General features: G+C 45.0%; 1 protein-coding gene across 2 annotated transcripts; it reads right to left on the bottom strand.

Moving 5' to 3' along the window:
* Nucleotides 1-1,325: 1,325 nt before the first annotated feature.
* Nucleotides 1,326-5,011, bottom strand: LOC118947733. Of its 2 annotated transcripts, XM_036972852.1 has the most exons (6): nucleotides 4,923-5,011; nucleotides 4,465-4,502; nucleotides 3,960-4,221; nucleotides 2,048-3,713; nucleotides 1,765-1,843; nucleotides 1,326-1,522 (listed from the first exon to the last, which is right to left on the bottom strand). In XM_036972852.1, exons 4-6 carry the CDS (start codon nucleotides 2,858-2,860, stop codon nucleotides 1,359-1,361), a joined length of 1,056 nt encoding a protein of 351 aa, XP_036828747.1. In that variant the 5' UTR covers nucleotides 2,861-3,713; nucleotides 3,960-4,221; nucleotides 4,465-4,502; nucleotides 4,923-5,011; the 3' UTR covers nucleotides 1,326-1,358. The 2 variants fall into 2 exon arrangements, with proteins under 2 accessions (XP_036828747.1, XP_036828746.1); XM_036972851.1 differs by lacking the exon at nucleotides 4,465-4,502 and having other exon boundaries at nucleotides 2,048-4,221; nucleotides 4,923-5,007.
* Between the last annotated feature and the right edge of the window lie 20,106 nt (nucleotides 5,012-25,117).

Raw genomic sequence — 25,117 nt, 5'->3', positions numbered from 1 at the left:
TACAGATAATAACCCATAATAAGAAATTAAAAACTGATTTTTTAAATCAAAAATCTATGTACTAAAAATAAAATACTGATCACATTTACAAATATTCAGACCCTTTACTCAGTACTTTGTTGAAGCACCTTTGGCAGCGATTACAGCCTCGAGTCTTCTTGGGTATAACGCTACAAGCTTGGTACACCTGTATTTGGGGAGTTTCTCCCATTTTTCTCTGCAGATCCTCTCATGTTCTGTCGGATTGGATGGGGAGAGTCGCTGCAGTTTTTTCAGGTCTCTCCAGAGATGTTCGATTGGGTTCAGGTCCGGACTCTGGCTGGGCCATTCATGGACATTCAGAGACTTGTCCCAAATCCACTCCTGCATTGTCTTGGCTGTGTGCTTAGGGTCGTTGTCCTGTTGGAAGGTGAACCTCTGGAACAGGTTTTCATCAAGGATCTCTGTACTTTGCTCCTCCTTTCCCAGGATCCTGATTCAGGCCAAAGAGTTCAATCTCGGTATCATCAGATCAGAGAATATTGTTTCTCATACCCTTCCCCCAGGTCTGTGTTTCTTTCCAAATCATGTCCAATCAATTGAATTTACCACAGGACTCCAAACAAGTTGTAGAAACATCTCAAGGATGATCAATGGAAACAGGATGCACCTGAGATCAATTTCGAGTCTCATAGCAAAGGTTCTCAATAATTATTTAAATAAGGTAATTCTGTTTTTATTCTTAATAAATTTGCTAAAATGTTCTACACTTTTCGCTTTGTCATGAGGTGTTTTGTGTAGCTTAATGAGAGGAAAAAATAATTGTATCAATTTTAGAATAAGGCTGTAACGTAACAATGTGGAAAAAGTCAAGTGGTCTGAATACTTTCCGGATGCACTGTAAGTTTACTTTTTATAACACATTTCCTGTGATATAACCGTTGGGAAATAATGGGTACTTCTACCGTATAATAGGTTAAATCAAAAGATGGAATATGCTGCAATAGATAAAAGCCTTTCTCAGTGTTTTAGTCATGAGGGAGAAAAGAAAGCTCTCAACAGCGTTGTCTGTTTTCCCCTGCTGGCTGCTGACAGTGGCAGATATATCAGAAGAGAAAACATTTATTTGGGCCAGAGGGCAGAGATTCAGGCCTAAAGCCACTCAGAATATCCTAGATCACTGGATCAGAGGGCATGTCACGCAGTGTCAGAAGAGTCAGACTGTGTAGAAGGGCTATACACACACCACTATAGTCAATGTTGCTATCCCTGCTAACATTTAAAAGACCAGTGTTGTAATCTGGTCTGTTAACGGGAGCACATAAGAAGACAAAGGCCAATTTAATTGCAATGAATGACGTTTAATAAATTGTCTGAAGTTACTTGGTCTTTAAGGACTGTTTGAAGGGCTTGAACAGGCCTTTGGAGATGGCAGAAAACATCCTGACGAGAAGTGGACGTTTGTGAGGCGTCTCCTGTTGGGAGCTGGCGGGGAGATCCTTTGGCAGTGCAGACATAGCAGCATGTGGCACTATGCTGGGCACTACAGAAGAGAGAGAGAGTTGACATGCACTTTAATTTAGAAATGATGTAATGTATGTTACAACTCAACATAACTGACACTGATAAATGAGAACCAACAGCTTGAGTTTTGGAGAATATAATTACTTTTACATAAGAGATGACTAATGATTGCGTATATAACCTTTGTAAGGTTATTTTGAAATGGCATTTCTTTGTACACCAATATCTCAAACAGACTGTTGTCCTGTTGTGTGAACTTACGCATGCCATATTCAGCAGTGGTCCGTACTTGTTCTGATTCAGAGAGGTGGGAATCCTTCTTGTTCCCCTTCTTGAATAGCTAAGTATTTAAAGAGAAAAACATGTTTTAAAAAATGTCACAGCTGACCAACCTCATGATGATAACAATCACACCTACCACACCAGCACAACAACATTTATGATTGGTTTTGGAATGAACGGATGGTTTTATATTTTTACACTGAATAGCATTGTTTACTCACATTATCTCCCACAACTGTTCATTTAAATACGTTCGCTGTACCTTTAAGTTGCTTGTCAGCCTGACCAGCCTTTGTAGAAAAGATAGTTTCCCGCTGCTAGCCCTCACATCCTCAGCCAGTGGAAGAGCCTTAGGCCCGGTGGTTTTGACTGATGTTCTTGAGGCTGCCCTCACTGCCTCATTACATCTGTGGAGAAGCGCTTCACTCAAAGACTTGACAAGAATCCTATCAAATGAAGAGTCCTGAGTCGACACGGCCTGTTGGAGGATTTTCTCCGAGCCAAACTCCTCCAACAGATTTTTATAGACGACTCTGTAGACTTTATGAATCCTCAAGTTCTCTGGATAGGCTTGTGTCTCAGAGCAGCCTGACCATGCACAGAAGACCTCCATAACTTTAGGGATCAGGTCTTGTGACTTGCGTGTGACGTCAACTGGGTAATCTTCTGCTGGGGTTTGGATTTCTGTTAGAATTCTCATTACTAACATGCTGATGAGGCAGGTGACGTCATCATCACTGCCCAAGTTATCAGAGGATGGGGTTGGAAGTGTGACATCTTTGACCATGTCTGGGCTGGTTGACATATCGTCCCTGACAATGTTTTGAGCTACACCAGAATGACTGGTGGTATCCACTTCCTCTCCATCAATGTTGGCCTTCAAGATTTGTGCTGCATTGGAGGTCTCGCTTGTTGCCATAATGGTGCCAGAAGGAGACAGCCGAGGGGAGGACTTGCCACTCAATAGATTGCCTACATCAGATATAGTGGGTTCAGATGTTTGGAGAGATTCAGTTGGAGAGGATCCTCTACTTTCTGCATCAGAATCCACAGAGTACATGACCTGGCTTACCATAACTTTGGTAAAGAGACTGACTGTCACTAAATACTGATGAAGAAGAAGAAGAGCATGAAATTCTATCTTCAGACACTCTAGCCAACACCTTGGCCCCCTGAGCCAAACTCATTGAAGTTGAATAGGGCACAAAACTAGGAAGCAGGAGGCACTTAACAGACTCCTCTACAAACAGCTGAACCAGCTCGTAAGTTGTGGGCTTCCCCACCTTGTCATTCCTCTTCAGCTTCGAAAGGATGGTATCAGATGCACTCTTTCCAGCCGCCACTGTCAGTCCCAGAGGGGTCAAGTTGCTATCGGAAATTATGCGGTTGACTTGGTGACTGAGATCACGGGAGAGAGCACCAATCCTACCCTGAGATATGAGCTCCTCCAGTCTAGCTATTGGATCTGTTAGATCAGGGTGAGATGTAACCTGCCCTTCTGCCTCTGGATATACCTTCTTCATGATGGTATCGGCTATGGCAAACATGCTTGTTCTGGCATCACACACCATTGTTTTTGGCTTAGTAGATTCGCTCATGTCAATGACTGAGCATCTTACAATGGGCTGAGCAGTACTCTCGGGTAACTCAGAAGGAATGGGAGTGCAAATTCCCACTCTGTCTTCTGTGATTTGGCAGTTGAGAATGACAACGAGGAGGAAGACCGCAGTGACTCTTGATAGACCAATTCCTCGCCACATTCGCTGCTTATCTTCTCAATGTTCTCCAGCATAGTTCCAACCACTTTATCTATTTGTGAAAGCTGTCCTGCAGCCACCATTTGGTCAGATTTTGACAGTTGCTCCTGGACACTGCTGATGATACTGTCCTCTGGCATTCCCAGGTGGACTTTCAGTGAGGTCTGGGAACTTTAAAATGAACAAGCAAAGCATGTTAATTGCTGTCTGAAGTTGGAAAATCGATATCTTAGTGCTAACAAATCTAACAAGCATTATAATTGAGTATTCTAAATGTAATTTATATGTGTGCATTAGATATTGCAAAACACACCTGTTAGAAAGCTGGAAAATATTGAAATGGGGAAATTATTGTTCATCAGTTTGAGGGTTAGGATTAACTGCACACACACACACATTATGGGGAACATACAGTACCTCTTGGAAGAGGGTGTGCTAGACCTTGGTCGGAGAACCCTGCCGCCACAGTTACTTCGCCAAATATTTAACTTCCTGGATGAGCTCCAGTCTTTTCTGCTCAAAGGCAGTGAAGGATCCACCCCTCGAGTGTGTCAGCGTTGTCATAAAAGCCCGTCACCCATAGAATGCGGGCCAGGGCCGGCAGCAGGATCTGCAGGGTGGTCTGTGCAATGAAGTTGACAATGGTCTTGCACAATTTTGCAAGCTGTTCCTTTGTCATCTGCATTGCACAAACAAAAACAGAACACAGCAGGTTTGGCAATGAAACTGATGTAAAGTATTCTAGATTGAACAGAATGCATTTCACCAACATCGTTTTCCTTATCTGTGACTGAATTCAAAGTTGGATGAAGTATGACAGATTAATGAACGTAATAGCAGAATAGAACTATGGTTAATTCCTCTCTCTTGATTCAACACAACATTCCCAAATCAAAGGTCAAAGGCTGATGGAGAAACGTACAGGTTTTTTAAAATCCTTTATAGATCACTTGCCATTGCCTAGAAAAGAAAAAAGAAATGTGTTTTACTTACTTTTTATTTCCTTCTGCACAAAATATGTGAGGCTAGAGCAAAACATGGTTCTAACATACTATCAGTAAGATTGCGCATGAATGAGATGAGGATTGGGTAGCAGTCCTCCATCTCATCTTTGTTGCCTGGGCCGAATGCAGCCTTAAGAGCATTCTTCTCCAAGAGCTCAATAACAGATCCTCTGTCCGGGTGTTTATTCCACAATCCTAAATATGTTATTACCATATAGGACAATTCAGGATAAGTCAGACGCTTTTCTCTTAATACAATACTTTGATAAAATTGCTACAATAGGACTATTGAATAAAACTATCCAGGTCAATGCAGCTATTGTGACAATTGAGTGTTACTAGTCTAGTAGTTGCCCTGTCACTCCTGACATTTTACCTTTCCTGTCTTCTTGGGCTCCTTCTTGAGCTGGGCCACTGGTTCTTCCTCAACAACCTCCCTCCCCTCCCTCTGGGGATCATCAACATCTCTCTGTACTACCTGAAGGACATAGGAATTTCATGTCAATGTCAGATTAGATTCTTGCAAAGGACATCATAGAGCTACAGCCATAGCAGAGCTAAACTGGTGATTGACTTAATAGAGAGAATTAGACATTTGTTTTGCAATAGACTATGTTATCTTAAATGACGTTTTCCTTAGTTACATTCCCAAATATTTAGTGTCATTTAACCTACCTTTTCTTCATCCATAATAGCATACAGTATTTTTTATATCTCGAAAAACTTGTCCTTGTCTGTGTTGTTTTCACTCATGTTGAGTTTACTGAGGACAATATTGCAGCCACTGACGAATTAAGAACTTCATACCACGTCATGGAATGTTAGACCTTTATGCACATTCCCATTCTCTCATTAATATTGGGGGGAAATATATTGATCAGATTACACACTTTCCCCATCAACCGTTTTCGATACAGCTAGGCCCAAAATCTGTTCACTAAGCACTGCGACTCAGCAGGTCAAAACAGAAATAAACCTAGTCTAATTTCGTGTCGACCTCTTTTGGATTTATTTCGGTACCCCATTTAGTGAGCCAGTTGATTGATCTATTCCTTATAGTGCATTCCTTAAAAGTAGGCCTACATTAGTGAATAAGGTGCTATTTGGTAGCATATTCCTCTCTAGCCCATGCCTCCACCAATCCAATGATTTTAGATTTGTAGGAAGAAGCGAACGAGTGTACACTTCAGGAGAAGGGAGATATTATTGGACTGTATCCCTAGGCTATAGCCAGGCCTAAACCAAGTAGCCTTGAGTACGATCCCAAAAGCTTGGATTGCAGAAGGCCTATCAGAGCTAAATTGGTGATAACAACTTTAAACTTACTGTAAAACATGTTCTACCTTCCCCTATATTTCACTTACGTTTTCTTCCACCATAGCGAATTGTATATCCCGAAAAGCATGTCATTGACTGTTTTGGCTTTGCTACTTTCATGTCGAGTTATGATAAAAGAGCATTTTTGCAGACGCAGACTTTTAGTTAATCGGGGACGTCATGGACTGAAGGCAGTAGAGGTTAATTGGTTTTAAGAAATGTTTATATGTCGCCCTCTTGTGGAATTATTTAGGTACAACAACGTGTTGTGTAGGATCCAAATGATTGTTTTCTCCTCATCCCTGTGTTACGTCCTATTATCAGTCATAAACAGAGAGCAATACACTTTAATAGTAAAGAGGTAACACTCTTTGTTCCGGTACCCTGCTTCACCCAATGTGATACGGTATCGCTATTATTATTATTTTTTTAAAATTTTAGAACACATTCAAGAACCTCCAGAAGCTAACTAGCTAATTAGCTAAAAGCTATTTAGTCATAGTTAGCCAATGCTAGCGGCTTTTACCTTCTGCACAGATACCAGCCCTGTTCTTAGCCTGGATAATACTCGCCAGTCTACTAGTATCGGACTGTCTCTCCACAACAACGCCGGATTCCTGCCGTAATCCCTGGACCTCTACTTCTGATCTTCACAGCTAGATCACAACTTGCAGCTAACTAGCTCACAGCTAGCTTGCACTCATCGTGGCATCCAGTACCGAAGCTATCCCTGAGGCCCACCTCCCGGCCTACTCAGCTGTTCTCCCGAACCCCACTCATACACGGCTAGAGCCCAATACTCCACCTGATCCTTGCTGCAAACTCTGGACCTTGGCACCGGTTCATCGCTGCTACCGATTGGCTATAGTGGATCTATAGTGGATAACGCCACTGCCAAGAAGGTAGCACCAGTTAGCCGTGAGCCAGGCGCATCTCCCTGCTAGCATTCTAAATTCTACAATACCTCTTTCGCCATCTGGCTTGGATTCTCTGTCGACAAGGCCCCCCGCCGCACCACCACGACTGGTCTACCGACGAATACTCCATCCGCTGTGCCTTCAACCGGCCTCCGTCGGAGGGCTACTAACTTTAAACGCCGTGTAGCCCGCGTGCTAGCGTAATGGCGCCTTCCCTGTTCCATCTACTGCTGCCTTCTGGACACTATTATCACTTGGCTACAAAGCTGATGCCTGCTGGACTGTCGATATATCTGACGTCATGTATTTGATATCTTTATGTGAAGGTTCATGTCCATATTGACATCAGTTCATTGTGTTTGAGGACGGTTCACTGACCAGTTTCCAACGGATACGATTAGACTAGTTTAACAGTTACTGAACAGCTACAGTAGCCTATCAGAACAGCTGCAGTTTCAGAGGCTCAGAGCCTTAATTAACGGGCTACACATAATGGCTGACGACAGCCAGGTAAGGTTCATTTTAGCCTACGTTTAATGAGCTTTACAGTTGTCCTAATTCCATCTTGTTCTAATGGCAAGTCTGCCTTAAGTGCAGAAACTATGGTTGATATTAGAAAATAAGTATGATTGGAAGTTTAGGCAAGTAATTCCAATTGGGGAATTGTTGTGGGATGTTAGCATACCATATTGCGCGTGTAGCATTCGTGCCATGGAGGATTGTGCAGGCCGGCAGGTTGCTACAGGATCCTAGTATCATGTATGTTATAGGGATCAGATCTGGCTGACTTTTTCACCTGAACTGCTCATTGGCTGTCCATAATGAGCCCAGCGAGCAGGATGTGTAGCTGGGCTCTGCAATAATTAGCTCCCAGAGCAATTACAAATAACTATTCTTGTTTTAAAAGCGTCATTACAACTAGCAACATGACGGTCAGTCACCTCTAAGCAGGACTCAGTTGAAACGCAATGTGTTGGATTTGTCCATGTCTCGCTAAATTAACCTAGCTACCATAACAGCCGTGGAGAATTTATACTACAGTTTTAAGGGATCTCTCTGAAGGTTTTAGATGATACAGTGGTGCTTCGTCCTCTGGATGAAGAACCATACATCTCGGCTTGGCTTCATTGCATTATTATTTGGGGAACGTTGACATGCCATTTGTGTTGACGGATGGATGAAAATAATGTAATTATAGTATCGTTATACATAGGCTAGCAGGAAAATCCGCATGAGATATCCATAGAACTGAGCCCTGCTCCATTTCAGCACCATGGCACTGTCCCCTGACGCCAAGAAACGTGTCAGCTCTATGCAGCGGACAGCTCCACAGTGCTGAAATAGTTAAAGCCCCCTTGAACGTCTGATTTGAAATTATTCTGCAAGTGGTTATAATTTATTGCACGTCCTAGTTTTGCAGCTTTACAACCTCAGAATTATAGCTAATGGATGGCAGCGAGTTACGTTTTTGTATATGGTGATGAATGACGATGCATGATAAACCATAAATTAAACGCAAAAACGTGCACTTAGACATATTTTCGTTTGGCAGAACTTTGACAAGCTTTGATTTGTTTTCTAATGAAATTGACAATTCATATAGACATTAGACTTAGGCCTAATTGTGACATCATGTGTGTATGACATCTTTGAAGAATGCTCTGGCTTCAGCCAATCGGAATCGAGTATTCAACAATGCTTTGGCATAATTCAAGGACGTTCATATTCACTTCAGTTGTCTGCCGATGGTTCACTGACGTTTTTTCAAAGGAGGTATTAGTATTTCCTCTAAACAGCCTACAACAATAAGCTACTCATCATGTCAGATGACAGCAAGGTATGGTTCATTTGCCTATTTTGAGTTTAGAGGAGAAATTACTAACAATAGTTTGATCCATGGCCTGAAATCTGACCACTATTGCCGTTTTGTTTGAAATAGGAGTGAATAAGTTGTTTCATAAAGTAACAACCTAGGACTGATATTGACCTCTTATTTATCCACCAGAGCGTGAAATGGGAGGATCCCCCGGATGACCAAAATAAGGTTGTGGAGACACATGAGACCAGCAAAGACAGGACAGGAGGCAAGGTAAGAAATATGCTGTCCTTTACACATGCTCTGCCTACTTAGGCACAGATATAGGATTAGTTTACTATCACTAAATCCTAGCCTTAAAGCATTAGGAGGAGATGCTACACTGACCTTAGATCTGCTATTAGACCTATAATCTGTTGTCATGTAGGCTAAACGTAAGTCCAGTGGCGGTGCCAAGAAGACTTCCGTGGAGGAGGACAGCAGCATTGGTGCAGGTCCGAGATTACTTCATGTTGGGTGCAGGTCGTGTTCAAATTCATCAGCACCGATCTGAGTAGATAGTATCTATATAGGTGAAAGCAATATAGTGGAGGCCCGCAGAGAGATGTGCTTTTACCTGTCCAGTGCAATCAAATCCCTAAAGGTGAAGGAAATTAGGGATCAAGTTCAGATTCAACTTTAGATTTCTCTTTGCGGTTTCCCAGAGTCTTCTCAGACACCCGGGTGTGGTTTCCGGGAAAGGGGATCTATCATTGAGCAGCTGGAGAAGGAGGCTCAGAGGACTCTAATGCCTTCTCTCAAGATTGGGACATGCTGTGCCCCAATCCTCCTCTCCTTCCTGAGGAGTCTAACTGATGAGCAAGTCCCATGTCTTTTTCCAACCTCACATACAACAACTCTGAATTTATTGTCATAGTGCACCTTCTAACCACAAATGGGATTTCAAACACTACACCTAACCCTAACATCACTGTAACCACACACCTAACTCTTCCTGTAAATCAAGAACAAAATATCTCATGGACTTGCTAATTGCTTAAATAAATACACGTTTATTTTCCCTGACATGGCTATCTAGTGACTCCACTAACTCAACACCAGTGTGCAGGTAAAATATGTTTCCTTCCTTTTCTTTTCTCTAGCCAATGGAGAGTGATTCAGCAGGGCATGAAAAATAATGTAAGTCTCTCCACATAAGGTTCTGGTCAAAAGTTGTGCGCTATATAGGGAATGGTGTCATGGAATTGCTTGATTGACAAAAACATTACTCTGTTTGTTGGCCATAGCTCACATTCGAGCAGCTCTCAATGCTGTGTCTGAAGATTGTTAAAGTCGTGACCCAGACAGCCCTCCGCATTCTCCTACCAGCGCTAGCTCGTATCATGGGGGTGAACCTGAGGAGTGGGGCAACCTCCCCAGAATCCCAGTGCTCTCTGACAGGGTCTGAGGATTCCTTAGGCGGTCTGGATGAGAGAGAGAAAAGGCTGCTGATCAGTGAGATGAACTACTGGACTAAGGAGAGGAGGAGGAATGGCAGTGCAGGATGCCGCCAAAAATCCACTCGCAGGACCTCATCACCATGCTGTTCGCCTAAGAGGTATGTTCACAGCAATATTTCAACATAATAATTGCAAGACCTGATCCATACTTATCATAAATTATTAACTTGGAATTCACACCTTGTAGTTTTAAGTTCTGGTCAGAAATGTTGCCACTGGGGGGGTGGGTCCAGGTGAAAGTCATTTTTAACTGGGTAAGCCATGAAGTCATCTATGAATAAATAGATCAGGTACATGCCTTTCAGAAATAATCATATTCTGATGTCGTACAAACATAAAAATCAGGCAAAAAATAGTGTCAATTTGCTTTTAGGCTTCTAGAACTAAGGTGGTATGAGAAGTAATCCATCATTGCTCTAATTTGGTTTTCAGGCTCACTAATGACCCAGATTAGATACAGTTGGTTACATTTGCATGGCTTAAGTGGTGATTGTGTGTTTATCTTCAAGGTCCCAGACCTCATTGCAGAGCTTGCCTGCAACTAGAGAGGCTCCCCTCATGGAGGAGCCTCTGAAGGCTCTTTTTGGGGTAACGGAAGAGAGCCTTCTGATATCCCTGGTTGAGGGTCACTCCAACCCCACCTCCTCCAGCTCCTCCGAGTTGAGCTGTGCTATCGTGGGGGAGGTGGTACACCAGCTTAACTCTGGCCTCTCAGTGGCCATTCAGGCCAGCCCGGGGAGTTGCCCCCCTATGGACAGTCAGGACATAGCAGCAGGCAAGGAGGTCATTCGGGTAGCCTCGGTTCAGATCCTGGCCGAGCTACAGAGCCAAACATCTGAGCCAGAGTGGGTAGGGTTTATCGAGCCCCTCATGGACCCTGTGACCGATGATGTGCTGGAGGCCATTGTCGGCACAATGGACAAAATGGCACAGGACTTCAACATCCTATTGGATCTGGCCAAGAAGATGACAATCTTGGGGTCTAAATTTCTGACCAATCTTCAATGTGACCTAGATGTTGAGTGTCCATCTGGGAAGGAAGGGACCACTCACTTTCTCAAAGAGACTGGATCCTCTACCAGTGTGGTGGCCAGAAAGATTCAGACCCTCTCTAGCCCCGACTTTCAGTCTAAAGCCCTGAAGGCGGTGAGCACCATCCTTACAAGGAAAGTCAGCAGCTCTTCTGGCATGGTTCCTTCCTCTAGGCCTTCTAGTGCTGCTCCTAGCCTTACTGAAGCCCCGCCGAATACCAGCTGCACAGCCCTGACATCTGTAACCTCCACTGCCACAGTGATTGTTAAGGCATTTGTGGGAGGCATGGAGACGATAGCATCATTTGAAGACACATGTGAAGCAGTTGATTGGCCAGTTCCTGTAAATGACCACAAAACAGGGTCTTCACAGAAGAGAACCTTCTCTCTAGCCGGCACACTCTATGGCCGTATACGAGCAAAGCTGAGGGACCTTTTAACTCTAGCCGCTCGAGAAGAAGGTGTGGCTAAGGATGCTTCTCTTCGGGAGTCTTCAGACACCCTGGAAAAGGCAACTGTTTCAACTGTTGAGGTCCAGTTACCCAGCACCGAACACAGTAGAGTTCCCAGAGAGAGCCAACCAATACCAGCTCTCTGTCTCTCCAATCTGGATACCAGTACTCAAGAAGTTCTTAGCAGTGTTTTTTCCATCTACAAGTCAGAGTTATCAAAAGTGGAGAATAAATCCTTAACCGTTGTCAGTTCATCTGATGAGTCCCTAGAGGCTTGTTGGTTTGTTGATGGTGTCCTATCAAAGCTTGATGACTATACTATTTCCCAGTCACCCTCACCCAATGAAGACTTGAGCGTGAGTACTCAATATTCTCAACTGAGCTCAGAAGAGAGTGTCAGAATCACAGAGTCCTCAACTAGTCTGATTCAGAGCATTAAGAAGCTCTCTAGCAATGACTTTCAGACTCAGGCAGAAGAGGCAGTGAGTAAAGTGCTGATGAGATCCAGTCATTCCTTTATCACACAGATCAGCCATACTGGTCTTCAGAAAAGTCTGCAGGCTGGCTTATCATCTAGCTCACCATCAGAGATCCATGTCCTTTCAGAATCCATGTCCTCCATGTCCTCTGAGAATACAGCCTCTGGATTAGTGGAAACCTTTGTCAAAGGAATGGCGACTATTTTCCAGAAAAATGAGTCCACTGACACTGTGCTACTGGAAAGAAGTGGGAGAGTTTCACAGTGCTCCCACGGGGGCTCCCAACTGGATGATACTGAATTGAGTGTTAAAATATCAGAGGAGAAGCTTTGGTCAACAGCTAAGAACATCTGCGTCAGTATGAAGAACACACTTAAGGATTTCTTCACAGGGCTGAAGCCATCCGGATCCGAAAGGACAGAAATGGCTTCTTCCAAAGAGACCCTTGGGGAAATCCTGGTTGCTATCCAGAGTGAAATCTCAAACTTCGGGCGAATGAAGGATTCCAGGGAGCTCCTTCAGATCAATGATATGGTAGGAACTATGCTGAAGGAGATTGAGAAAAGTGAGGATGACAGTGAACAAGTCTGCCAAGACATCCCTCGAACCTGTTCATCTTTATCCACTTCTTTAAATGGTCGTAGTTCCTTGTCCAGCTCTTCAAAGGGTCCTAGGTCAGAGTGTGAGTTAGAGATCAACCTCCCTGGCACTCCCATCCCTGACGAAGTGCCTTTTGATCTGACCTGCCCCATCGTCAGGAGCTCCTGCATCGACACCAGGGACTCTAAAATGCCAGAGATTTCTACAAGTGACCTAAAGACAAAGATGATGGCACACACAGATGAACCCCTGCATTGTAACAGTCCAATGACTGACAGCAGCCGACCACCGAGTGCTAAAGTCTCTTTTCGATCCTCAACTCCGTCTTTCACCAGCAAGGGAACCTCTTTGGTACCAAAGGGAGAGGGTATTGACATTGAAGAGAAGGAGGTGTGTATCCCCAGCAGCTCTGGCCATCTGAGGGAGCTCTTAATCATCCCGGACATCAGCAGTGCCACTACATTCCCACTGCAGTACTTGATGGACTCCAGCAAAGATGATGGCATCTGTTTTGTCACCATACTGGTGATAAGGTTGCTATCGGAGATCAGACCCTCAGCCCTAGATGGACCCTCCCAACAGGCAGCAGATCTGACAGAAACATCTCAGCAACTCATCAGACAAGTCCTGTCTGAGTTCTGTGCTGTATCTAGATTATCCAGGACACAGGCATATTCCCAGAACCTGAACATCCAAAGGGTGTTCAGAGGTGTACATAAAAACCTCATGGAGGAGTTTGGCTCTTATAACACCCTGCAAGCTGCTATGTCCTCCCAAGACCCTGCATTTGACAGAGTCCTGGTAAAGTCCTTGACCCAGCAGCTGGTACAGGGATGCAAGGAGGCGTCAAGACCAGCTTCTGCTGCAACAAACCCATCAGACCAGGCTGAGACGGAGAGGGGGGCTGAGCAGAAAGCAAGAAGGAGCTTCCTTTGCTTTTCAATGACCAAACTCAGGATCAACTTCAAGGTATAGCAGGGAGTTAGCATATGTTTTTTGTTCCAGTTAGGTGCTGATGTTATTGATGTGGCTATGATAAGACAAATACATGAAATAAATATTTTTTATTCACCACTAAATTGTTGCCTTGGATTCAGAAGTGTTCCATTTATTTATTCTCTGTACCATTTTCTTTACCTTTCTTTGTTAGCGTTCCAAGAGAGGAAACAAAAAGGACTGCCATTCAGTCCAGGACCAGACTGAGATTCCCTCTACTGATGGACATTGCATAGGTAAGGATGTTTTAGAGCTCTGCTATAGCTTGTAGTTTTGTTTAGGTGTGTGTTAGAAACATAGGAATGCCTATCAAACTCATAGCACTTGTTATTTTTCAACGTTACTATACTGAATCTCTCTCTCTCTCTCTCTCTCTCTCTCTCTCTCTCTTACCCCATCCATTTCTCTTGTGTTTCTAGCTCCAATTGGAGAGGTTTCTCCCTCCATATCTCAGCCTGTCAAAAAACGATCCTTGATTGTCAGGGTCTTTTCAGCAATGATGAAGCCATTCAGGCGCTTCACCAAGAAGAACCTGTAACCTGTTACGCTGCATGAAGAACTACTTTTGTAACAGCAAGACTTTTGACAAGAGGAATTTCTGCATGTCTAACCTTTCAAAGTCTATTTGATCAAATAAATGCCAATGATTTTACAAGAAATTCAAATGTTTTCGAAGATTGATAATACTGAAGCAGATTTTCTCAGAGAAATGCACTAGTTCCCCCTTGGTTACACATTTATTGTTCAGCTTTTGAGTTGGCAGGACTTCAGGCGTCAGGTAGCCTTGTGGTTAGAGCATTGGGCCAGTAACCAAAAAGTTGCTAGCGTCAGATCCCTGAGCTGGCCATGTAAAAATATGTTGTTATGCTCCTGAACAAGGTAGTTAACCCACTGTTCCTAAGCTGTCATTGTAAATAAGAATTTGTTCTGAACTGACTTGTCTAGGAAAATAAATAAAATAACCACAGCTTGACTCTAATACAATAGTTGCTGCATAGACTGTCAGATAACCAGATGTTCTCTATTAATTTAGTTAGATTGGTAAGAGCTTATTAGCAGCAAGGGGAAAACACATAGATGAGAATTAGCTATCTGCAGCTAGATCAACCCTCTGAGATGCTTTCTACATTTTTTTTCTATATTTTTTTATTTCACCTTTATTTAACCAGGTAGGCAAGTTGATTTACAATTGCGACCTGGCCAAGATAAAGCAAAGCAGTTCGACACATACAACGACAGCAGAGTTACACATGGAGTAAAACAAACATACAGTCAATAATACAGTTTAAACAAGTCTATATACGATGTGAGCAAATAAGGTGAGATAAGGGAGGTAAAGGCAAAAAAAGGCCATGGTGGCAAAGTAAATACAATATAGCAAGTAAAACACTGGAATGGTAGATTTGCATTGGAAGAATGTGCAAAGTAGAAGTAAAAAATAATGGGGTGCAAAGGAGCTAAATAAATAAATAAAATAAAATAAATACAGTAGGGAAAGAGGTAGTTGATTGGGCTAAAGTATAGGTGGGCTATGTACAGGTGCAGTAATCTGTGAGCTGCTCTGACAGTTGGTGCTTAAAGCTAGTGAGGGAGATAAGTGTTTCCAGTTTCAGAGATTTTTGTAGTTCGTTCCAGTCATTGGCAGCAGAGAACTGGAAGGAGAGGTGGCCAAAGAAAGAATTGGTTTTGGGGGTGACCAGAGAGATATACCTGCTGGAGCGCGTGCTACAAGTGGGTGATGCTATGGTGACCAGCGAGCTGAGATAAGGGGGGACTTTACCTAGCAGGGTCTTGTAGATGACATGGAGCCAGTGGGTTTGGCGACGAGTATGAAGCGAGGGCCAGCCAATGAGAGCGTACAGGTCGCAATGATGGGTAGTATATGGGGCTTTGGTGACAAAACGGATTGCACTTTGATAGACTGCATCCAATTTGTTGAGTAGGGTATTGGAGGCTATTTTGTAACTGACATCGCCAAAGTCGAGGATTGGTAGGATGGTCAGTTTTACAAGGGTATGTTTGGCAGCATGAGTGAAGGATGCTTTGTTGCGAAATAGGAAGCCAATTCTAGATTTAACTTTGGATTGGAGATGTTTGATGTGGGTCTGGAAGGAGAGTTTACAGTCTAACCAGACACCTAGGTATTTGTTGTTGTCCACGTATTCTAAGTCAGAGCCGTCCAGAGTAGTGATGTTGGACAGGCGGGCAGGTGCAGGCAGCGATCGGTTGAAGAGCATGCATTTAGTTTTACTTGTATTTAAGAGCAATTGGAGGCCACGGAAGGAGAGTTGTATGGCATTGAAGCTTGCCTGGAGGGTTGTTAACACAGTGTCCAAAGAAGGGCCAGAGACTCACCAGCAGCAAGAGCGACATCACTGATGTATACAGAGAAGAGAGTCGGTCCAAGAAAATAACCCTGTGGCACCCCCATAGAGACTGCCAGAGGTCCGGACAGCAGACCCTCCGATTTGACACACTGAACTCTATCAGAGAAGTAGTTGGTGAACCAGGCGAGGCAATCATTTGAGAAACCAAGGCTGTCGAGTCTGACGATGAGGATGTGGTGATTGACAGAGTCGAAAGCCTTGGCCAGATCAATGAATGCGGCTGCACAGTAATGTTTCTTATCGATGGCGGTTAAGATATCGTTTAGGACCTTGAGCGTGGCTGAGGTGCACCCATGACCAGCTCTGAAACCAGATTGCATAGCAGAGAAGGTATGGTGAGATTCTATTGTTTTCATACTGTTTTTATTTATTTACTTTTCTGCTCTTTTGCTCACCAGTATCTTTACCTGCACATGACCAGCTGATCATTTATCACTCCAGTGTTAATCTGCTAAATTGTAATTATTCGCCTACCTCCTCATGCCTTTTGCACACAATGTATATAGACTCTTTTTTTCTTTTTTTTCTACTGTGTTATTGACTTGTTTATTGTTTACTCCATGTGTAACTCTGTGTTGTTGTCTGTTCACACTGCTATGCTTTATCTTGGCCAGGTTGCAGTTGTAAATGAGAATTTAATCTCAACTAGCCTACCTGGTTAAATAAAGGTGAAATAAAATAAAAATAAAAATCAGGCACTTTTTTTCAGAAAACCGATGGCAGCGTCTATCATTGCTCTTCTACCATCTATCCCATGTCTGCACCTCCCTCTTCCATCAAAAACAAATTATCTGGTTAAAGTTAGTTAGGCTAGGGGTTAGGGTTAGGGTTAAGGTTAAAGTTAAGTTTAGGAGTTAGGTTAAAGGGTTAAGGTTAGAGTTAGGGGAAGGGTTAGCTATAAGGGTTAGGGGAAGGGTTAGCTAACATGCTAAGTAGTTACAAAGTAGCTAAAAAGTGGTAAGTAGTTGAAAGTTTGCTAATTAGCTAAAGTTGTCTGTGATGAGATTCAAAATCATAACCTTTGGATCGTTAGACATCCGTGTTATACTGTATGCCCACCCCTCCACCCTGACCAACCACCCTACTTTCGTTTTTGCCTTAAATAACCATTTGTCTTATATAACCATACCAAACATAACATATTATACTAATTTGAGTGTCCCGGAATTACATTTACTATGTTACGTCTAGTCTATGAGATCAGGCTGATCACAGGCATGAACAGAGTAACAGGTCATTGTAGTTATGAGTGTGAGTGTTAGAGAGGGATTTGAGGATTTCACTGTGGGTCAATGCAGAGCTAAGCATGAAGGATTTTTGTGGCATGACATAAAACCAGAAACCACAGCACAGAGGAAACCTCTGAGGGTCATAATGGCTGGTCCCATTAAACCTGGGGGAGGAGGAGTTTCAGCAGACCTCAGAGGACAGGAGCTGTCATGGTGTTAAGGACAGTAGATGAATCACCGCACTTATTTGCTCTTGTTCCCTGTGTGTGTGTGTGTGTGTGTGTGTGTGTGTGTGTGTCTTGACAGAGGTAGAACGTGATGAAATACAGAATTGTGCGTTCGTTTGTTGTAGCTTTTTATTATTGTAATAGATCATTTTCATCCCTAGCTTTTTAAGAATGAGGCAAGATGAAGTCAAATTTCTCAAACAAGAAACATGGTTGACTGTTTCCCTTCAGTCGATTTCTCATTCTCTTGTAAAATAGCAATGATGCAAGCGCTCTGATCTAGAAGCCAGTGAAAGCGAGAGGTTTTACAGCTAGTTTGTTCAGCTCAGGAAAGCCCCACGGCTGCACTTTGGAGTGTAGCATTGTGTTTTGATATCCTCATCTCCTTTGACAGAGTCTCCCGCATAACGACGGAGCAGATAAAGCAGTACTGGGTAGAGCTGGTGGGGCTTTCAGAGTCAGTTTCATCTTTCTGCTCAGGCACAGGGCAGGCGTCATATGAAGTGTTTATCTCAGGAGTGCCTGATTTACCTCTGATTGGTGTCAAATGTGAGAGAAAGTGGGATCCGGGTGCTCTTTTTCCGTTGTATGGATGTCTCTCTTTGACGGAGAAAAGCCTTGCCATTGAGAACCTTATTCCAGTCAAAGAGATACTATCAATATTTGTGTTGACACATACCCTACTGCTTCAGTCAGGATAGCATCACGGCTGGGGATTTGTTGTCATCTGTCTGAGACTGAGATACTGGTTGAGCAGAATACATTTAGAGGTACGTTAGGAAGAAAATCCTGCATGTATGAAAAAGCCCACCCTGTGGATTTCACAACGTCTGCGGAAGTCGAAGCCTCTCCAATTTCGGGCGGTGCTCGGCGGTCAATGTCACCGGTCTTCTAGCCATCATTGATCAATTTTTTATTTTCCATTGGATTTATCTTGTCTTACTACACACCTGGTTTCAATCCCATTCATTACCTGTTGTGTATTTAGCCGTCTGTTTTCCCTCATGTCTTTGTCAGAGATTGTTTTATGTTCAGTATTCGTGTTTTGTATTTGGTGCGCGACGGGTCCTCGTACCCACTTTGTTTCATTGTATTTCATGGTTTTGGAGTTATGTGTTTTAAGTTATTAAACTACTCCATTCCACCAAGTTTTAATTATCCTGCGCCTGACTTCCCTGCCACCTATACACACGACTGTGATAGAATCTCTGACCAAAATGAAGTCAGCAGGAGAAGGTACCCCAGCCGTGGAGGTGGAGGAGCGCGTCCTGGAACATACGCCGATGATTTCCAAGCTGAGCGCCGCCATGGATCTCGTTGTCCAGAATATGGACCGGTGGGAGACACAGGGAGTTTTTCCAGCGCCTCTACCAGCACAACCGGGGTCTACCCTGAACACCCCTTTCCCACCTGAACCTAGCTATCCATACCACAGGGATACGACGGAGATGCTGCCGGCTGCCAGGGTCTCCTCCTAAAACTAAGCATGTACCTGGCCACGGTCCACCCAGCTCCATCAGACCGTGAGAAGAGTTTCGCCCTCGTCTCGTGCCTCACCGGGAAAGCCCTGGAGTGGGCCAGCGCTGTGTGTGGAGGGGGAGATGCGAAGTTGGACGATTTTGAGGAGTTCACCCGCTGTTTCCGGACAGTATTCGACCACCCACCCGAGGGCAGAGCGGCGGGTGAGCGCCTTTACCATCTGAGGCAGGAGACGAGGAGTGCCCAGAAGTTTGCGCTGGAGTTTAGGACCCTGGCTGCCGGCGCTGGATGGAGCAACAGGGCCCTGATCGACCATTACCGCTGTAGTCTACGTGAGGACGTCCGTCGGGAGCTGCTCTGCAGTGACACCACCCTCACCTTCGACCAGCTGGTGGACCTGTCCATCCGGCTGGACAACCTGCTGGCTACTCGCGGACGTCCAGATCGGGGTCTGGTTGTTCCATCCTCCCGCACACCCTCTCCGATACCCATGGAGCTGGGAGGTGCGGTGCGCAGGGAAACCGGAGGGGGTTTCCTCTTGTGCACCATATGTGGCCGCAGAGGTCTTACTGCTGGTCGGTGCCGGGTTGGTTCCTCTGGGAATCGAGGTAGCAGGCAGGGCGCTCTGGCGTCACCCCAGGTGAGTAGGCACGATTCTCATCCAGAGCCCTCTGTTGCACATATGTTTGTCTCTGTTACTTTTCTTGAATTTTCCCCGCGTTCCCAGCATAAGGCGCTAGTAGATTTAGGGTCAGGGTTTATCAGGGAGGCAACCGCTCCTTTGAGTATGGTAACGCAGGGGGGTCACAGGGAAAAGATGAGTCTTTTTCTTATTGATTCTCCTGCGTATTCCGTGGTGCTGGGCCTACCCTGGTTAGCTTGTCATAACCCCATTGTTATAACCCCACTGTTTCTTCAGCCCTCCATATTCAGCCCTCCATTTCACCTGTCTCCTTGAGTTTCTTTTTTGTGAAGAAGAAGGATGGAGGTTTGTGCCCGTGCATTGATTATCGAGGTCTCAATAAAATCACGGTGAGGTATAGTTACCCGCGATTGAGTCAATGCACAGGGCTCACTTCTTCAATAAACTGGATCTCAGTTTGCGTACAGAGTGCGTACAATCTAGTGCGTATTCGGAAGGGAGATGGGCGTAAGAAGGCATTTAGTACCACCTCAGGGCATTATGAGTACCTCGTCATGCCGTATGGGTTGCAGCCGTGCGTAATTTGCCGACTCCCACCACGGTAAAGGAGGTGCAGTGATTTTAGGGTTTGCCAACTACTACCGGAGGTTTATCAAGGGTTTTGGTCAGGTTGCTGCTCCCATTACCTCACTGCTAAAGGGGGGCCCGGTGTGCTTGCAATGGTCAGCTGAGGCGAACATGGCTTTTAGGCACCTGAAGGCTCTGTTTACCTCGGTTCCTGTGTTGGCTCATCCGGATCCCTCTTTGCCGATCATAGTGGAGGTGGACGCATCCGAAGCTGGGATAGGAGCAGTGCTCTCTCAGCGCTCGGGTACGCCACTGAAGCTCCGCCCCTGTGCCTTCTTTTCGAAGAACCTCAGCCCGGCGGAGCGAAACTATGATGTGGGGGACCGGGAGTTGTTGGCTGTCGTCAAGGCCTTGAAGGCGTGGAGACAATGGCATGAGGGGGCTAAACACCCTTTTCTCATCTGGACTGACCATCGCAAACTGGAGTACATCCGGGAGGCGAGGAGACTGAATCCTTGTCAGGCAAGGTGGGCCATGTTTTTTACCCGTTTTGTGTTTACCCTCTCTTACAGACCAGGCTCCGAGAACGTTAAGGCAGACGCACTGTCCCGGCTGTATGACACAGAGGAGCGGTCCATGGATCCCACTCCCATACTCCCAGCCTCTTGTTTGGTGGTGCCAAACAATGAACATGCACCTGTGGAACGGTCATTAAGACATGAGGACTGCAGATGTGGCCAGGGCAATAAATTGCAATGTTCGTAGTGTGAGACGCCGAAGACAGCGCTACAGGGAGACAGGACAGACAGCTGATGGTCCTCACAGTGGCAGACCATGTGTAACAACACCTGCATCGGTACATGCGAACATCACACCTGCGGGACAGTTACAGGATGGCAACAACAACTGCCCGAGTTACACCAGGAAAGCACAATCCCTCCATCAGTGCTCAGACTGAATAGACTGAATAATAGGCTGAGAGACGCTGGACTGGGGGCTTGTAGGCCTGTTGTAAGGCAGGTCCTCACCAGACATCACCGTCAACAACGTCGCCTATGGGCACAAACCCACCATCGCTGGACCAGACAGGACTGGCAAAAAGTGTTCTTCACTGACGAGTCGCGGTTTTGTCTCACCAGGGGTGATGGTCGGATTTGCGTTTATCGTCGAAAAATAGAGCGTTACAGAGGCCTGTACTCTGGAGCGGGATTGATTTGGAGTTGGAGGTTCCGTCATGGGCTGGGGCGGTGTGTCACAGTATCATCAGACTGAGCTTGTTGTCATTGCAGGCAATCTCAATGCTGTGCGTTACAGGGAAGACATCCTCCTTCCTCATGTGGTACCCTTCCTGCAGGCTCATCCTGACGTGACCCTGCAGCATGACAATGCCACCACGCACAGAACGAGCAGTATGGCTGATTTCCTACAAGACAGGAATGTCAGTGTTCTGCCATGGCCAGCAAAGAGCCCGGATCTCAATCCCATTGAGCATGTCTAGGACCTGTTGGATCGGATGGAGAGGACAGGGCCATTCCCCTCTAGAAATGTCTGGGATCTTGCAGGTGCCTTGGTGGAAGAGTGGGGTAACATCTCACAGGAATAACTGGCAAGTCTGGTGCAGTCCATGAGGAGGAGATGCACTGCAGTACTTGATGCTGCTAGTGGCCACACCAGATACTGACTGTTACTTTTGATTTTGCCCTTCCCCTTTCGTTCAGGGACACATTATTACATTTCTGTTCGTCACATATCTGTGGAACTTATTCAGTTTGTCTCAGTTTTTGAATCTTATGTTCGTACAAATATTTACACGTGTTACGTTTGCTGAAAATAATTGCAGTTGACAGTGAGAAGACATACATACATACACACACAAACACACACACACACACACACACACACACACACACACACACACACACACATACACGCATACACGCATACAAGCATACATGCATACATACATACATACATACATACATGTATGTGGGGCGGCAAGTAGCCTCGTGGATAGAGCATTCGGCCAGTAACCGAGAGGTTGCCAGATCAAATCCCCGAGCTGACAAGGTAAAAATCTGTCGTTCTGCCCTTGAACAAGGCAATTAACCCACCAAGATTGGCAAATTCGCCACTGGCTCCCTTTGCTCTTCACAGATGAAAGCAGGTTCACACTGAGCACGTGACAGACGTGACAGAGTCTGGAGACGCCGTGGAGAACGTTCTGCTGCCTGCAACATCCTCCAGCATGACCGGTTTGGCGGTGGGTCAGTCATGGTGTGGGGTGGCATTTCTTTGGGGGGGGGGGGGGCGCACAGCCCTCCATGTGCTCGCCAGAGGTAGCCTGACTGCCATTAGGTACAAAGATGAGATCCTCAGACCCCTTGTGAGACCATATGCTGGTGCGGTTGGCCCTGGGTTCATCCTAATGCAAGACAATGCTAGACCTCATGTGGCTGGAGTGTGTCAGCAGTTCCTGCAAGAGGAAGGCATTGATGCTCTGGACATGCCCATCCGTTCCCCAGACCTGAATCCAATTGAGCACATCTGGGACATCATGTCTCGCTCGATGCTTTAGTCCAGGTCTGGGAGGAGATCCCTCAGGAGACCATCCGCCACCTCATCAGGAGCATGACCAGGCGTTGTAGCGAGGTCATACAGGCACGTGGAGGCCACACACACTACTGAGCCTCATTTTGACTTGTTTTAAGGACATTACATCAAAGTTGGATCAGCCTGTAGTGTGGTTTTCCACTTTAATTTTGAGTGTGACTCCAAATCCAGACCTCCATGGGTTGATAAATTTGATATCCATTGATCATTTTTGGGTGATTTTGTTGTCAGCACATTCAACTATGTAAAGAAAAAAGTATTTAATAAGAATATTTCATTCATTCAGATCTAGGATGTGTTATTTTAGTGTTCCCTTTCTTTTTTTGAGCAGTGTACATACATTCATACATACATACATGTATGTATGTGGGGCGGCAGGTAGCCTCGTGGTTAGAGCATTGGGCCAGTAACCGATCGGTTGCCAGATCAAATCCCCGAGCTGACAAGGTAAAACTCTGTCGTTCTGCCCTTGAACAAGGCAATTGAACAAGGCAACAAGGCACTGTTCCTATGGCCGTCGTTGTAAATAATAATTGTAAAAAAATATATATTTTTTAATAATAATAATAACTGACTTGCCTAAAGTTGAAATAAATAAAAAACAATCATACACTCTAACAATAATGCTACAGAAGTGACACCCGGACAGGGACGGTCCCAAAAGATTACAGCCATGAGTGATCAACTTACACTTTATAACATGTTGTCTTCTGTCTGATTTACTGTGACCCTCTTCCTGTCTCGTAACAGATCCAGCCCCTGACGGTGGCCCTGACCCAGACTACATCCCCAGGTCCAGATGATTCCAGCAGGCACAGCCCAGGTGGTTCAGCAGAAGCTCCTCCAGCAGCAGGTGGTGACTGCAGCTGCCTCGCTTCAGATACAGACCGCCCCTCCTCACAGCCCGGCCCAACAGGCCCCAGTTTCCGCTGCAGCAGAGTCCCCAGTACAGCAGCAGCCAGCCAAGGGCCAGGCTCGCGGAGGGGCCTTGAGGTGCAAGACCCAGTCCAAGCCTAGCGGGGGCAGCAGCTAGGTGCCCGCAGGACTAGTTAGAGCTCCCCTTTCAGCTAGACTAAGCAGGACATCTCATCAGTGTAAATGCACTCAGTGACTGAGGAGCAGCATTATGAAGAGATCCAGCGTTATGAAGGAGTGGTGGAGTCCAGTCTGAGGTGGCTGTGTTGAATCTAACCTGGTTTAAGGAACTGCTCCATGTAAAGGAATGACCTGTCTTTTAAGAGTGTCATCATCTATCTTCAACACAGTACTGTAACTGTCGGCTGTTTCCTTCGCGACTGTTTCAGAAGGTCTCCCCTGGAGGAAACCTGGACAACATCCAGGGTTTAAGATCAGAAAAGCAGAAAAACAATATTCATGCCTTTTTTTAAATTGATGAATATATTAATGTTACTCCATAGATATCCTGTGGCTATGGGCTGGTGCATAGCTCATTTGGGGAATGTCCATTTGAATAATGTTTTGTGTATTCATACATTGTCCCTGTCCGCCTTGATGATATTATTCTCATGCTTACCGTTTATGATGTCTGTAATTTCATAGTTGGTAGATATAGAAAACACCCTTCTTGTTAAAAAAAACCTATGTAGTGATAATCATATCTTTACGTTGTAAGTTTGAGCTATGTAGTCTGAAGAAAGCTTGTGATTGTGTCTCTGGCACCCGGATAAGCACGCATCCTACGTTATCTCCCAAGGCAGGCAGTATTACCACTGCACTGGATAACCTAGCTATCTATAGTGGCAACCAGCTAATATTTTCATTACATAAAGTGCATTCGGAAAGTATTCAGACCCCTTGACCTTTTCCACATTGTTACGTTGCAGCCTTACTCTAAAGTTGATTCAATCGTTCCCCACCCCCCCTCTACAGATAATAACCCATAAAAAGAAAGCAAAAACAGGTTTTTGATTAAAAAATATATAAAACAATGTACTAAAAATAAAATACTGATATCACATTTACAAATATTCAGACCCTTTACTCAGTACTTTGTTGAAGCACCTTTGGCAGCGATTACAGCCTCGAGTCTTCTTGGGTATGACGCTACAAGCTTGGTACACCTGTATTTGGGGAGTTTCTCCCATTTTTCTCTGCAGATCCTCTCAAGTTCTGTCAGATTGGATGGGGAGCGTCGCTGCACTGTTTTTTCAGGTCTCTCCAGAGATGTTCGATCGGGTTCAGGTCCGGGCTCCGAGACTTGTCCCGAATCCACTGCTGCATTGTCTTGGCTGTGTGCTTAAGGTTGTTGTCCTGTTGGAAGGTGAACCTCTGGAGCAGGTTTTCATCAAGGATCTCTGTACT

The sequence above is a fragment of the Oncorhynchus mykiss genome, unplaced genomic scaffold (assembly GCF_013265735.2).
Source record: "Oncorhynchus mykiss isolate Arlee unplaced genomic scaffold, USDA_OmykA_1.1 un_scaffold_195, whole genome shotgun sequence".
Taxonomy (NCBI): Eukaryota; Metazoa; Chordata; class Actinopteri; order Salmoniformes; family Salmonidae; genus Oncorhynchus; species Oncorhynchus mykiss.
The sequence above is the reverse complement of the archived record's forward strand: the minus strand, read 5'-3'. Positions and strand labels throughout refer to the sequence as shown.